This window comes from Lepisma saccharinum, chromosome 9, assembly GCF_977018435.1.
Source record: "Lepisma saccharinum chromosome 9, izLepSacc3.1, whole genome shotgun sequence".
NCBI lineage: Eukaryota > Metazoa > Arthropoda > Insecta > Zygentoma > Lepismatidae > Lepisma > Lepisma saccharinum.
Window position 1 is genome coordinate 76481937 of NC_139237.1, and position 15292 is coordinate 76497228.

The following is a 15292-nucleotide window of genomic DNA, read 5'->3' on the forward strand; positions in this document are numbered from 1 at the left end:
CCATTTTAATTTCATGAAAAAATCTTTTAAACATCATTCTGATTCATTTCTACATGAAAAATGAAACTAATTACTACAAAGTGGCTAAAAATATTTGATGTTTGAAATCTTATATACACAAATGCATACATATATATAGTATATACACAAGTAAACATGACACAAATTTTATATTTGTGCAGAACTAGTTACACAATCATGTATTCAAGGTTTAGTGCTTATGGCCTTAAAAACTAATATCTAACACAAAACAAATTAATAGTTTCTCACATTTACAACAAAATTAAATTTGATTCTCCATGCTTTCTCAAGCATACATGAATTACTATTAATAGTATAGGTGCTGAAATATGGAAAACAATTGTCAATAACAATCACAATAATACGCTGAAATTCTGACAATATTGAAACAAATTTGAGTCTCTCTTCATTAATTGGAAAAATATTTCTGAACATGTCATTTTTCCAATATGACTAACATAATTTGTATTTTGACAGTTGGCCATTAACTTCATTTTTCATGTTAAATATTGGTAATAAGTAAACAACACAGAATTAAAAAAATAAAGTACATTGGCTGATGTTGCTACTACATCAAAAGTAAAAACTAGTTATGGTGAAACCTCATCTTACATAGACCTAAAAGGCAGGGAGAAGTCAACAGACTCGAAAATGCATAAAACTGCGATATGTCCTCAAATATTTCGTGGCAGCATCATCATCACAGCAAAAAAAAGAAAAAACTAAAGCATACAAACGAAAATAGATTATGCATCAAAACAATGGAGAAAAATAAGGACACAAGGCAGACACAGCTTGAATATCAAGAGGCCATTATTATAGTGCATGTTGTGTTTTACAATATTTATTCATACATTCATTGTGTGATGTAATTTTTAAAATATCTTCTTCAATTTCAGATCACTCATGCACACTATTGAGTGAAATTACTCTCTTCTGTACACCCTTCAGCTGTTCTCACCAATTACCAGCAATCACTTGCATACGCACCACTATTTACGAAGAAACAGTCAGGACAAATTTCGGGCTCTTGACCAGCTGAGAGAGCAAGCGATTTGGAAACTTCAATTGCATAATTCCTTAATTCCATAGATCAAGAGTGAATTTTCAACTTACTAAGCAATCCCAAGTTGATAACTTTCTCGTAATGGCTTGGTCTGACCCTAATGAAAAAAAAAAGTCTTCATGCATATGACACCGTGCCATGAAGGCACATTTAGGGAACATGGAAGTAGGATGCACACATTCTCGATCTCAGCTATAACTGTATAATAGCTTTAAAAGAATCCCCTATTGAACAATAAACAAACGGGTCACAGCCCTGTTTTTTGAGACTACAATCTCATGTTACACCCCCATCCCTGCATCCAGGTTGTTGGAATTCATAACTATTTCAATAATATTTCTTGTACGTTGCTTGCAACTTGCACCCCCCCCCCCCCTTTCTTTCCTGCCATCTCTAGAAAATCTCCAAGTTTGAACCATAAAGTTTTGTTTTTTCATTTCCGACTGTCGATGTCCATAAGGCTATTGGTATTAAAGACCTGTGTGTTTCTTTATAAAATTGCATCTACCCCCTTTTTCAAATAATTAGTAAGGTTCAACAAAAACGAAGCCTTTATTCTCAGTGAATAACATAATTACCCGGGTTGAAAAGTTCATTGGTGGTATGCTCGAGAGCAAGGTTAAAACTTATATGATCTAGCACAGGCAATACGAACGTACAACAAAACAGTCACTTGCTAACATGACATGGTAACATGTTGAAGTTATAGGAGAAACAAAAAAATCTCAACAGGATTCAAGGAATGTGTTTAACTCCTTGCGCTAAGGTGTGTTGTCAGGGCAAACCATGATAGTCCCAACGTGTGATGTGATAAATTATATCACTGATAACATAATTCAGCTGAAGTAACAAGAGTTTCATTTTGATTGCCTAATTGTAGTTGATAATCGGACATCCCAATTAAAGTATCGTATTTCTAGTTTTAACAAATAAAATCCATTTATCAATTGGTAGTTATATCAAGAAACATCAACAAAAACAACCATTATGCTAACAGTATCAGAGTCTTTTAAAAAATCATTCTATCCCAATACAGTTTTATATTTTATCTTTCTCAGAACAAATGACACTGCAAATGCTCGACCAGTTCTTTCTCACTATTGAAATGCATATTACACAGTTGACAACATCCACGCTTCTCTGTTGCTTCGGGGAGAGGACATCTATCATGCTTCACATAAATCATATTACCACCACTTTCTACTTGTTTCTCGGCATGTCCTTTAGGTGTCTTCCCAGTTTCATGAATTCTGCTAGGATTCGCTACCCTGGAAGGACCGTGATCTGAACTGTTACTTGGTTTTAGGTACGAAGTGTTCCGTTTTAGCGGAACACGCTGTGCTTTTCTGGTTTTTATTGCTTGTTTATTGCGCTTGTCACATGATTTGCGCTCATTTTTCCTACCCGTTTGGCATTCTTCGTGTTTTCTTGCATTCTCTTCGTGTTTTCTTGCACTCTCTTCGTGTTTTCTTGCACTTTCTTCGTGTTTTCTTGCACTTTCTTCGTGTTTTCTTGCACATCTTAGTGGACGTTTACTTTTGTTTCTCACCATCCTCCTTGCGGGTTGTTTCCTCTGGTTCATTTGCATCCTATTTGAATTATGCATCCTGTCAACGTGCAACCTTACAAAATCCAGACGAGAGAATTTCAATTTGCAAATCATACATTCATAAGGCTTCTCACCGGTATGTGATCTGCGATGCTGCCTCAAGTTTGTTAGGTAGATGAAATCTTTGTCGCACTGGTCACATTTGTAAGGGCGTTCGCCGGTATGAAAGAGCATGTGAACATTGATGTACTCTTTGCGAGTTTTCTTCACGCCACAAATTTCGCACACATATGGGCCTTCCCCGTGGCTTTTTGCATGCAATAAGAGCATTTTTACAGTCGGAAAGTGCTTGCCACACACACCACACATCTTAAGTTTGTCTTGACTAATTGCTTCGGTCCCTCTTGCACTTCTCTTCCGACGTAACTCTGTCTTTAACTTCTCTATGTATTTATCAGGACGTGACTTGGAGCTCCCGATCTTTCTCCACTGCTTATCACATGAACTTGTTGTTACTTCACGTACATTTATGTTTGCTTTAGACCCTGGTCGATTTTTAACAGTTTCCACATCAATATCGAACAAGTCATACACAAAATCATCCAATTTCTTTTTCTTTTTAGAAGACGGCCCTCGAAGGCCATACCTGTAAAAAGGAGTATTATGAGTTTAGACGTTTCACTTACAAATAAACACAATGAACTTATGAGCCATACCATTGTTACAGTTGGGACATATCAGAATCATAAAAACATTATTATCTCTTCATAAATACAGCATGCTGAAAAGTAATCAAGCATAACATGTAACAATAACAGTCAGCAATCTGAGAAGGTTTTTTTTTTCAAATTTCCCTTTTAAGTGGTAAGCAGTATTACAGTTACGACACAGAAATCCAGAAATATTACACACAGAAAGTGTACACCACCCACAGCTTAAGAAGTGTGTGTGTGTTTAGCTCTGATGTAAGTCAATTTGTGACAAAGCAATATCAAATTTGTTGTTTTATTTTTTTATTGTTGTTACGGTTTGGACAACGGTTGTGTAAAAAACCTCAGGTAAATCCGTCACATCGACAATCACAGAGCTTGGTTTACGGGACTTATCTGTACGGTCTGGCCAAATCCACATTTTCCCACTTGCATGCACATAATAGAGATGGAAATGGGCATCATCTTTCATCCAGAACCACTTTGACCTTTTCAAACCTGTGCACCCAGCTAAGAAAAACAAAAAATGGTATGTCATTCTTTTATGTTTTAAACTCCTGGTAATAATCAAGGAAGGTCATTGAGACAGGGCTGAAATGTCAAAATTTAAAACAACATACCTTGCAGTGGTGTGTTTTGTAGTCACTTAATGTTTCAACCAAGAAGCACAGAATAGTTAGTAATGAAAGACAGATGCAGCACAAGTACTTACTTGAATACGACAGGTCTGAGTTTCTTCACATTCAAGCTGATCCCCCAGTCCTCATAATTTAATATTAAATAGAACAAAAAATAAGTCATTATAAAGTATTAATAACTATCTACTCTAGAAAACTGGACCTGGATACAAACCACTGTGTCATGTCTTGCACTGAGGAAAACACCTAGGACTCCTTGATTACAAGGCAAAGTATCAGTGCTTACCTAACATCATAAGCCAGCCTCCGTGACAGAGTGGTTAGCACAGTACACTATGACAGCAGGGGTTCTGGGTTTCAATCCTGTCTCGGGCAGGGGCATTCTTTGTGAGGGCTACGTATATATTTTTCATGATACATTACATTATAGTGGTTTTTTTTTTATAAATTCACAATAAATATTTTGATGGAAGTCCAAATTTTTTGAAGCTGAATATGAATTTGAGTAACAGGTCTGCAACATTCAAAATTGGTTTTAATTACCACAATTCAATTAAATGTACAACCAAAGAAGATACACCACATCTATTGCCTTTCCGAGAATAATGTCTACTTTTTTAAAAATATATTTGATCTCCATAGTTTTCTCCTTTTCATGATACAGTGCGTCCATTTCGATCTGCAGCCGAGAGATCGGGAGAAACGTGGCGGGCGGCGCTGACGGAGATGCCGACATTTGAGGCCTGTAATGCCCGCTTATTTTTGTGGACATCTTGCAAAACGAGCACTAACCTGTGTTATAACACGCAAAGGTTCTTCTGTAATTCTTCCAAGTTCCACCCTTATATACACAAATAAATACGCTTTAGAAATTATATTAAGAGCCACAGATAATACTCTGCAAAACATTTTAATCATAGTTTTGACCAGTAACGTCCTGCTTAAGTTTATATCCTTGAAAGAGTTTTGTGTCGATGGGGATCGTTTGGAGGTTTCGAATGTGCAACACTGTATCAAGATTACGCTGCAGACGAACCGTTAAAAGCTAATGGTGTTCGTGAGCTTCCTTGCAATCCGAAATCTCCTAGCTCAAGTTTTTTGTTCCTTCGCGACTACAGAGCTGTGAATATAGTGGCAGGCAGATGTAAACCAAGAGCGTGTTAATTTCGCACTGTGCGTAAGAGTGTTATTCTTGGTTACTTGCCGTTACTTGTTTGTGTTATTGCAGTGTGTATGTGTGTTGTGTCAGTCAGACGATTGGAATGCCAGCCGCAAGGTTCACGTTAGAACAAAGAATTTTTATGTATGACACTTACGTGAAAACAGACTCGTGTCGAGACGTGTGTAGGCAATTTGTACAGAAATTCCCAGGCGTTTCACCTCCACATAGAGATACGGTTAGACGTCTTATCCTTAAATTACGAGAAACTTGATCGTTAAATTTTAAAACACCTAAGCAAAAACGACGGATTCTAACCGAAGCAAAACTCGATGAAATTTGTGCAGCGTTAGAACGTTCTCCAAACAAACCTCTACGCCGTGTTTCACAGGAGATGGGCGTGTCAAAATCATCAGCACATACAGCCACTAAGCTACTAAAATTAAAACCGTACAGAGTTTTTATAGTGCAAGAATTACGGCCCCCTGACAACGTAAGTAGAGTAAATTTCTGTAATTGGGTTTTGCAGAATATTGTAGATGGTATTGTTGATCCACAGTAAATAATTTTTTCGGATGAGGCATGGTTTCACTTGCGTGGTCATGTCACAGAACAATAGATACTGGAGCACTGAAAATCCCCGAATAATACACGAAGTTCCGTTACACGATGCAAAAATTGGTGTGTGGTGTGCTGTAAGTGCCAAAAGAATAATAGGGCCTATATTTTTTGAAGACACAATAAATTCAGAGAGGTACCGCACACAAATACTCGCGCCGTTTTTTCAGTTGTTATCAGATAATGAGAGACAATATGGGTATTTTCAACAAGATTCGGCCACAGCCCATACCGCCGCTGATTCTTTGGACGCTATAAGGGAGGTGTTTGATGACAGAATAATTTCAAGAGGTTTATGGCCTTCACGTTCGCCAGATCTTACCGTATGTGACTATTATTTGTGGGGAACCTTGAAAAATAGAGTCTACCGAAATAACCCTCATAGCATCGACGAACTAAAAGACAATATAAGGGCAGAACTAGGAAGAATTACGGAAGAAGAACTTTTGCGTGTGAATCAAAATTTCATCAAACGATGCCAGGAATGTGTGAATGTAGGTGGACATCACTTTGAACAACTCTTATAACACAGGTTAGTGCTAGTTTTGCAATATTTATATAAATGTCTGCATATGTCCATAAAAATATGCGGGCATTACAGGCCGCAAATGTCGGCACCTCCGTCAGTGCCGCCCGCCACGTTTCTCCCGATCTCTCGGCTGCAGATCGAAATGGATGCACGGTATGTTACTTGTAGCATTGACTAATTTTATCCTGCATGGTAGCTTCTTTTATCGTTCAAACGTTCAGCTAAGGTGATCTTAAGCGGGAAGTTAGTAGTGACATATTTCCTCTTGGATAATCTCACAATTGTCTGGCTTGTGAATGTCGCTAATATTCCTAAGAAGCTCTCTCGTTAATATATATACACATATATCTATCTACCTTTAAAAATGTAAAAACTAATACTATACCTTTTTGCAACTTGTTCTTCAACTACATTCTTGTTTTCTCCATTCACAAAGTTGTCATCTTCATGAAATACTGGTTCTTCCTTCACAACAATGTCATCTATTAACCCATGTTCCTCCAGAACAATATCTTCAGGTTCTTCTTTGATAACTGCTTGATCCACAGTGCCATTCTCCGTGTGACAATGGGCAGTGTTTGTTTCCACTGCACTTATATCTTGAAGTGAAGAAGAACCTTCTTTTGTGCTAGTTTTATCTTTCTCAACAGTTCTTTGTTGTCTTGCACTTTGCTTAACTACGCCAGCAGCTGTATGGGTTACATTACTGCGTTCTTGTTCACTTTTATCTTGTGAAACTCTATTACGCTTACTAGCACGTCTTTCTTGAACTTCATCTCGCACAAACACTTCACTTGTTTTTCTATTACTTGCACATATCTTTTTGGTTAAAATTTGTGTATGCTGAATATCATGATTATGCTTTGAAGTTAGTTTTATTGACCTCCTTTCCATTCTCAAATAACCTACAATAAAAGAAAAACATAAAAATCACAAGGCTCCCACTAATAAAGCACCAGCAATACTCGTGCTTTATTAGAACAATAGTGTATAGTATTACATTTACACCGTTAACAATACTAGCCTACATAAGAAAATGTTGTTAAAGGTGAATTTTACAAATAATTTGGTAAAACATCACTGAAAAAACTTGATTATTGAAATTGGCAAATACTCCACTCTATATTACACTAATGCTGGGGTATATTTATGCCTATATTAGAATCCAAGATGCCATCCAATACAAGGTGCACCTAAATTTTCAACATCCAACCCCCTCCCAAAAAAAAAGGGGGGGGGACTTTAGATTCGAAGAAATACGGTATATGTACAAACTATAGCATTTGAAGCATATCTTGGATGATACCTCAAGTTTATTGGTCTGCACAAATGAATGAATTTATTTTGGGTAGTAGCAACATTAATAAATTACAACAATAAAGTACAGCTTACGTGCTTTATATGCTAAAAAAAAAAATCTTGACGTCAATATCTGAAACTTACTCATTACCCAGAACAGTGACAAGTACATAAACAAATGCAGGTTGCAAGTCCTGGGTTGCATTCCTGGTGGGGGCTCCAAAATTTCATTGACGATCCCAAATTACAATTTGGAAGTTACTTGAAACCATTAGTATGTTCTCAAAAACCAGAAAACAGCAGCAAGGAGACTCAATGTGGTCAATGGACTATATGGCCAGCAGGTTTTGTTCAGGATATGGGCACAGACTACTTATTATTATTGTTATGAAAGCAACAATACTTTATTATGTTTCATGCTTCAGAAACATGAATTATACAAAAGGAATAAGAATCAGAAGGGGGTTAATATGAAAATGAAAACAAATATGAGACACTCCCAGACAAAATGGAACTTTATACTTCACGGCCTGGATATTTTATCACTAGACATCGGATTTTAGGTTTTTAACCTATTTTCTTTCCTTTACAGGTATGTAGGAAATAATAAGTTACGTCAGTGTTTCGTTAAAAAATGCAACAACTGAAGAAGTTTTATAGTGCCTAAAAAAACATTTTGCTTGTTAGAACCTGTTTTAGGTTTATGTATCTAAATCAAGCCGTTTTTTAAGTTTTTATATATTTTTAAAGGTTTTACAGGATTTTTATGTCGCACTGATGTATTTACTTTGTTTGGTCACTAAAAAATTCAATGACTAACATGTTTGAAACGTACTCTCTGTAGATTTCCCTTTCTCCAAGTGCATGGTAATTTTTCAAAGCTCTAAACAAAGCAAAATGTCTGGGGCCGCTGTTACCTGTACAATCCAAAGGGGTCTGATCTGTGTGGTTTTTCTCACTTTCGCATCACTTCGGTGCTTTGTGGCATTTACACCTTGCAAACTGACATTGAAGTTTGCACCACTTACTATGTTTTTGTTGAAACATTATTTTCAGCATATAAGATGATCCTCACAGACAAAATTGCGGAGTTTGACTGTGGATAACATGAAAAAGATTGTTGCCTAACTATACGGCGAAGAGTGGATTCTAACCCGCGGATGAGCACTGCGCTCACTTTCAATTTTAATGAAGTGCCATTTTAACAGTGGTGCTCTCTAGCTGACTTTTAGAGTTTCACGAGTGACCTGATCACATGTTTATGAGATGACGTAAATGGCATTATTAGAAAGACCATTGTTGTGGAAATAATGATGTCAGAGCGAGTGCAGAGCTCTAACGCAACAGATTACATTATATATTTTTTTATTTACATTTCAGCATTATTTAGTCAATAGGTTTATCCTGTTTCTAGCGAGTTTTCGTGCATATATGTTCTTGTTGTGACTAGAAAATTCGAAAAGTGCCGCAGTGATTTTATATCATATCAGATGTCAGGAGATCAGATGAAACTATCTCAGAGAAACATGTGCTTTTTGTTAACTCTGAAACTTGTTGGCTTCGACGATGTATACTACGCTGTTTGAAAACAAATAAAAGTTTTGAAACAAAAATGTAATGAACAAGAAGAATTATAATAAACAGATCATTACAAGTACAAAAAATAAATTTAAAAAAATTAAAATACGACCGATGGAGTGACTCGAATGAGCGCGACCGATTGCGGGTTAATAGTAAATTACCAATGGTAAGTTCTGACATTGCCATAGGGTTAGGCAACACATATAACGTTATGCAAGATAGTGCATATTCAGGGTATATAGGTGTCCCATTTTCATTGGCAGTGACTATATGTAATCAACTTTTTTAAGGAATTTTTAATTATTTTAATTTTATTTTAACCCACTCCAGGATTTTTCGAGCCTAACTTACGATTTCTAGGACCTATTTTAGGATTTTTTGAACCTAAAAATCCGAGGTCTAGTTATCACATTACAACACAAAGAGACACTCATTGCAAAGAAAAGACTTGAACGAACCAAGAGCTTTCATGACAAAACCATCATGATTAAATCTAATCTCAGTTCTGTTGATTTTTCATGTTTATGATGAAAATCAAATTTAATTCAAGTAAGTACAATAATTAATGCACGATCCCAAGTAAATACACACACACACACACAAATATAAATATTTTCTTGCTTGCTTTGCTCATAGTACTACTATTTATGTAAGTATATGCATCAGAAAGTGTAAGTATAACAATAAACACATTTATACTTAATGCTTAAAACCAGTTATTGCATGACTGTTCATGATGATGTGTTACGGAAGGTACCAAGTAATGGCAATATGATAGTACATGTGAGAAACGACATTTTAAAAACTAAAAATGGCCAACATGAATAACATGTTTTTATGAAGGTATGCGCTGTAGCTGCATTAGAAGACAAAAAATGTTATGATTAGGACAGGACATTTAATAATCTCAAGACTGCTAAAATATGTGGACCGATTTCACAATACCGGAAGTATCTCCAATTGCTTTCAAATTCGACATACTCACTAATTTAGGCCTCGTAATCACAAATCTGCAGTTAAAATTTTGGTAACAGTAGATATAGGGAAAACACAATTCTTCAAATTTACAAGAGAAACTACTTACGGAACTGAGTTTCTGTAGACTTTTGAAAGCTCATAGAAGTGCTTTCTCCCTTCGTTCAACTTATTCGGCCGGTAAATCATGTATTTTTCGACATTAATGTCTCTCCGATGCACAAAAGCTGTTGCCTCCATTACATTTGACTACGTGAACCAAATGTCCGGTGCGTTCGATGACGTAACCCCCAGTTAGTGTTTCTAAACTCACCATTGTGACATGACATGACAATTTTAATTATGTTTGCCTAACCTAACCTTGCATGCATGGTTCATGGGGCTATTTATGAATGGTTTGTGTATTTATGATTGGTTTGTGGGGCTATCCGTGAATGGTGTGTGGGGCTACACGTGCATGGAATAAAATACAAAATGAGTAACATGAAAGTAGGTATTTTCCGGTGAATAGGGTTGCAACACTGCAAACCCACTGATCATGGACAACGCTAGTCAAGATTTCGGTAAATGTCTGTTATATCAGAGACACTTTTCTTCAAATTTACGGGAGAAACTACTTACAGAAATGAGTTTCTGTTGCATTTATCAAACTTCGTGGAGGTATTTTGTCACTATGGAATGTTGCACAACAGAAAATAAGCACTTTTGATGTAATAAAGTAGCCTTTTGTGCGAAGCGACAACATTATGCCGTTGTTTCCATTATGAACCTGTAGATGGCACAACAGAAAATAAGCACTTTTGATGTAATAAAGTAGCCTTTTGTGCGAAGCGACAACATTATGCCGTTGTTTCCATTATGAACCTGTAGATGGTGCGAGTGTCGAAAGTCACGCGGTCTCGCGAGAGGAAGAAGTGTTTTCAAACATACCTGTTTTTACCAGAATTTTTTATATTTTTATTTTTTCAACTATGCTTACCTAACCTAACCTTGCCGGAAATAGTTTTTGGGGCTATCCGTCAATGGTTTTTGGGGCTATTGGGAATGGTTTTTGGAGCTATCTGTCAATGGTTTGTGATGACATAATGAACACGAAAGTAGGTATTTTTCGGTTAAGAAGGTTGCAACACACTGCATGCTAACTCCAAATCGACAAAACACAAGAACAACGCATGATGATCCACAGCTGTGCACGAAATATTCTATGTTCCGCAACGGAAGAAAGGACCCAAAAGAATTACTTGTAATGTGAAAAATCGAAGTTATTTTCGTGTAAAAAAGCATAATGGCACCTTGAAATAGGTTCCGCAATACACAACTGGTAAGTACGAACCATTTGAAACTGTGTCTCCGATATGTCAGACATTTACCATTACCAAGATTTCGGTAACACTTTACTATACCAGAGACGGATTTCTTCAAATTTACAGGAGAAAGTACTTACACAAATCATTTTCTGTAGCGTTGTTGATGTTCGTTAATGTAGTTTTGATCCATTTTAATGCGAATGCATGTGATTTTCTACGAAAATTTCTTTCCGACGCGCTATTGCTGCAGCCGCCATTTGCTTTCTGCATGAGAGCACAACGTTCCATGTGTTTGATGACGTAAACGCCGTAGTCAGTGTTTGAACCCACGCCATCTTTTCGCTATTAGATGACGTGTCATTGTCCGTATATGCTAAATTGAATGAAAGGAGTGCTAATGGAACCTAACCTAACCAAGTAGGCATACCTCGTCCCCGTGATGGTTCGTGGGGCTATCGTGAATTTTTGGGCTAACGTCAATGGTTTCTGGGGCTAACGCCAATGGCTTAATAATTACTCTTTATGTCAAAAATTGAACTTTTTTCGTGAAAAACTTTCTTGGTGTTTCTAATTTTTTTATAAATTTAGGTATTTTTCAGTGAACAAGGTTGCAACACTGCATGCACACTCCAAATCGACAAAACACTGGCACAACGCACGATGAACGGGTAAGCTATCGCCATATTGTGTAAAAATAAGGAAGAACAGTAAGTACTCGTTAAAGTAAGAAATAGACATTATTTTCATTCGAAATTCATTATTTCACCTAAATAAATGTTCCGCAATGCAGAATAGTACGTTAACAATGTATAAAAGTGCAAAATAAATCATTGACAGGTGTCTCTGGTATAGTAAAAGTAGTACCAAGATTTCTTCGCCATATTTTGTGCAAGAGGAACGAACAATAATTACTCTATATGTGGAAAATTGAAGCTATTTTCGTGAAAGCAAAATCCCACCTTAAAACCTGTTTGGCCCAAGTTCCTTTCGTTTTATTGCGATTTCATCATGTTACGAATGCAATTTTTACATGGTTCAATTTCGATGTACGTCTGTTAACACATACTGCGGAGTTTTAGCGATTACTTAAGATTTTGTTCAATATATGCTTTCGTGGTTAGGTTCTGTTAGCATTAAAATAAAGTCCCTAAATGCATTCTACTAAGGTTCTGATTTACTTCTACATTCATTCCCACGCTTCTATGATATTTACTGTCGCTTGTCGACGGAGCATATCTTGTCCATGGGAAGTGCACATGCTTGCGTAAGGTAATTTTTAAATTGTTTTTTCAACATAAATAACTTTTATTTCGAGTCCAAACGGTGCTCATTACTTTAAGGAAGGTCCAAGTTTCGTGTGCCAATGATTTCCAAAATTCTAGGATAATTAGCCTTTGTGCTAGGAGAAATCATAAAACAATCGGAACCGTTACCACCATGTTTGATGATATGAACAAGTGACATGCGAAGCGATGGGAAGGTTGCCCAATTGTTGTGCAATAAGTGAGACCAGTTGATTTGCATGTGAGAAAATGGCGTCTTGCGTAAAGAAGGAAAAAATGTTTGGACCACGAACCATTCACAGTATGGTTAGGTTAGGCAAGCATAGTTAAAATTCAGGGTCATCGTGAACATAATTTTTAAATGCTAACCATTGCAAAAAATAGTTGTTTTCTTCATAAATCAATGGTGTTTACTCCATTCACGGACCCCTTATTTCGGCTTATTTTGCAATTTCTAGACTTGAACGCCAAATTTTAACTGCAGATTCGTGATTACGAGGCCAAAATTAGTTAGTATGCCGAATTTGAAAGCAATTGGAGATACTTCCGGTATTGTATATTCGCTCCAATAATTTTATCCTATGTTGTTAATTGGAATCACAAATTTCAGTGCTTTTTCACAAATAGCAAAATGCATCACAAAACTACTCACCTTTACGCAATTATAACTGAACTTGCATTAAGTTAATTTAATGGTAAACACTGCCACTATGCTACAGTTACTAGTTGTTTGCAATAAATATTTTTTGTAAGGGTGAACTTCTATGGACACACATTCATTTTCTCTTCTCGTTTGTGATTTTTGGTCAAGTTTAAAATTCCGGCCAAAAAAATACGATTACTCTGAGCAACTTTCATAAAACAGACGGTTTATAAATCGGAAGATTGGCCTGTATATATGCGATTACTACTGTATCTTACTTAACGTTTCTGGAATAGCGACACTATGAGAATTCAGTAAAATGTCCGATTCAAGGAGTTTAAATTATGTTATGTGCTTACATCAACAATACCGACAGCGTCCAATTGAAATCTGTTCATTTAGTTACAACATATGAATGTCATGGTGCAACTCAAAATTGAAAGTGATTTCCATTTTTACAATGTTAAATTATGAAATAAAACTTGATTTGAAAGCATTAATGCAAACTTACCAGTTTATGTGGTTTTATTGATGAATTCAGAATCAGGGACAGCTCTTTGTGATGGACCTGCTAATCCTCTACCACTTCTCAACTGGCTTGAATTAAGTCTCGTGTCTTGAGTTTAACTATATCTTCAATGATGATATGGTACAAACACAAATAACACATCATATAATTAATACAGGCTAACTCCGGCCAATAGAAACAAATCATTCAGCGAAGAATAACACATTTGTTTCGTTCGTTTTATGCATAGACAGATTTGCGTGCGAGAAGTACACGAGTTGTGTTTTATATCGAACGTTACGAGATCCTTGTCATGAGCAGGGGTAACATGTTCCCTGTGAAAAGTTGGCCCGGAGCAGCAAAGAATTTCTGGAAATAACTTTCAGATTTTCGGGATTTTTTAAAACATTTTCCATTATGCCAGGGTACCCGAAAATTTACGAAATATCATAAACAATAATCTATAGTAATTTTTCGACTGGTAGTATATTATAGGTTAAAAGTGCGTAATTCTCGGAGTTTTCTGCAGTATAAGCGGAGATATCACGAAAAATCTCAATTTCCATTCCCAAAATGCGAGAGCAATTGCTTCAAGGAAAAATGTAGAATTGAGCCATAGATTGAGCATAAGCACGGAGTGGGGGGAGGGTGCGGGAAATTTATGCCCCTTAATATTTTCACTTAAAAATTTAGTGTAGATAGATTTTATCACAGTTCATGGAAAATATTATATTCTTTAAAAAGGATGATTCATTTTTAAGCCGATGCAGTGGCGTAGCGGCAATTTCTTATTTAATAAACCGCTCCAATACCCCGTACTGCTGAAATATTCACTTTAGAGAGAGACCTTCGATCTCGTGGGCCCTCGACCCGAACTAGTCGTAGCACGACACTGAAGCTCCGGACGTTCCGCTGTCGTCAATGCCTTCAGCTTTGGCTCCGAACTGGAACTAGTAATAGACTTCGTTACCTTACGGTATTTAGTCCTTTTCATTTTCGAATCACTAGATCTTATAAAGCAACCAATGGATACTGACTGATCACTAATTGACTATATGAATTGTCACACTAACCTCTGAAGTCTCAACCGACTCTGTTGTAGGCTACAGATCAACCGGGAAATTGAAGCCGCGTATTTATATCCTCATTATATTCTACAATGTTCCGCAGATAAAACGATTCGTAAATATTGCCAGTAGTTCGACTCCTTCTCTTATTCAAGAACGTTCCCTCTCGCACCTTCCAGAGAATAAAAATTTCAACGAATCGCCCTACGCGCTTTCCAAATGCTGACAAGTCTCTACATAGTGCTCAAGTTCTCTGCAACAACACTGAAAGCGCAAGCAAAGTTTACGTAGAATATTATCAACAACAGTATTATATAACATTCTCCGTCTTGCCTTGAT

General features: G+C 36.5%; 1 protein-coding gene across 1 annotated transcript; it reads right to left on the bottom strand.

The window, feature by feature from the left end:
- LOC145992159 (uncharacterized) lies at positions 1-14138 on the bottom strand. Its single transcript, XM_083128439.1, has 3 exons — positions 13890-14138; positions 6676-7195; positions 1-3282 (listed from the first exon to the last, which is right to left on the bottom strand). Exons 2-3 carry the CDS (start codon positions 7182-7184, stop codon positions 2142-2144), a joined length of 1650 nt encoding a protein of 549 aa, XP_082984565.1. The 5' UTR covers positions 7185-7195; positions 13890-14138; the 3' UTR covers positions 1-2141.
- Positions 14139-15292: the final 1154 nt, after the last annotated feature.

What these genes read in the sequence shown, in the direction of transcription:
- LOC145992159 (XM_083128439.1), bottom strand. Translation starts at nt 7,184, where the DNA reads ATGGAAAGGAGGTCAATAAAACTAACTTCAAAGCATAATCATGATATT. An exon ending in GAAGAACAAGTTGCAAAAAG is followed by an intron (nt 3,283 to 6,675) that starts GTATAGTATTAG and finishes TCCTTTTTACAG; the next exon opens with GTATGGCCTTCGAGGGCCGT.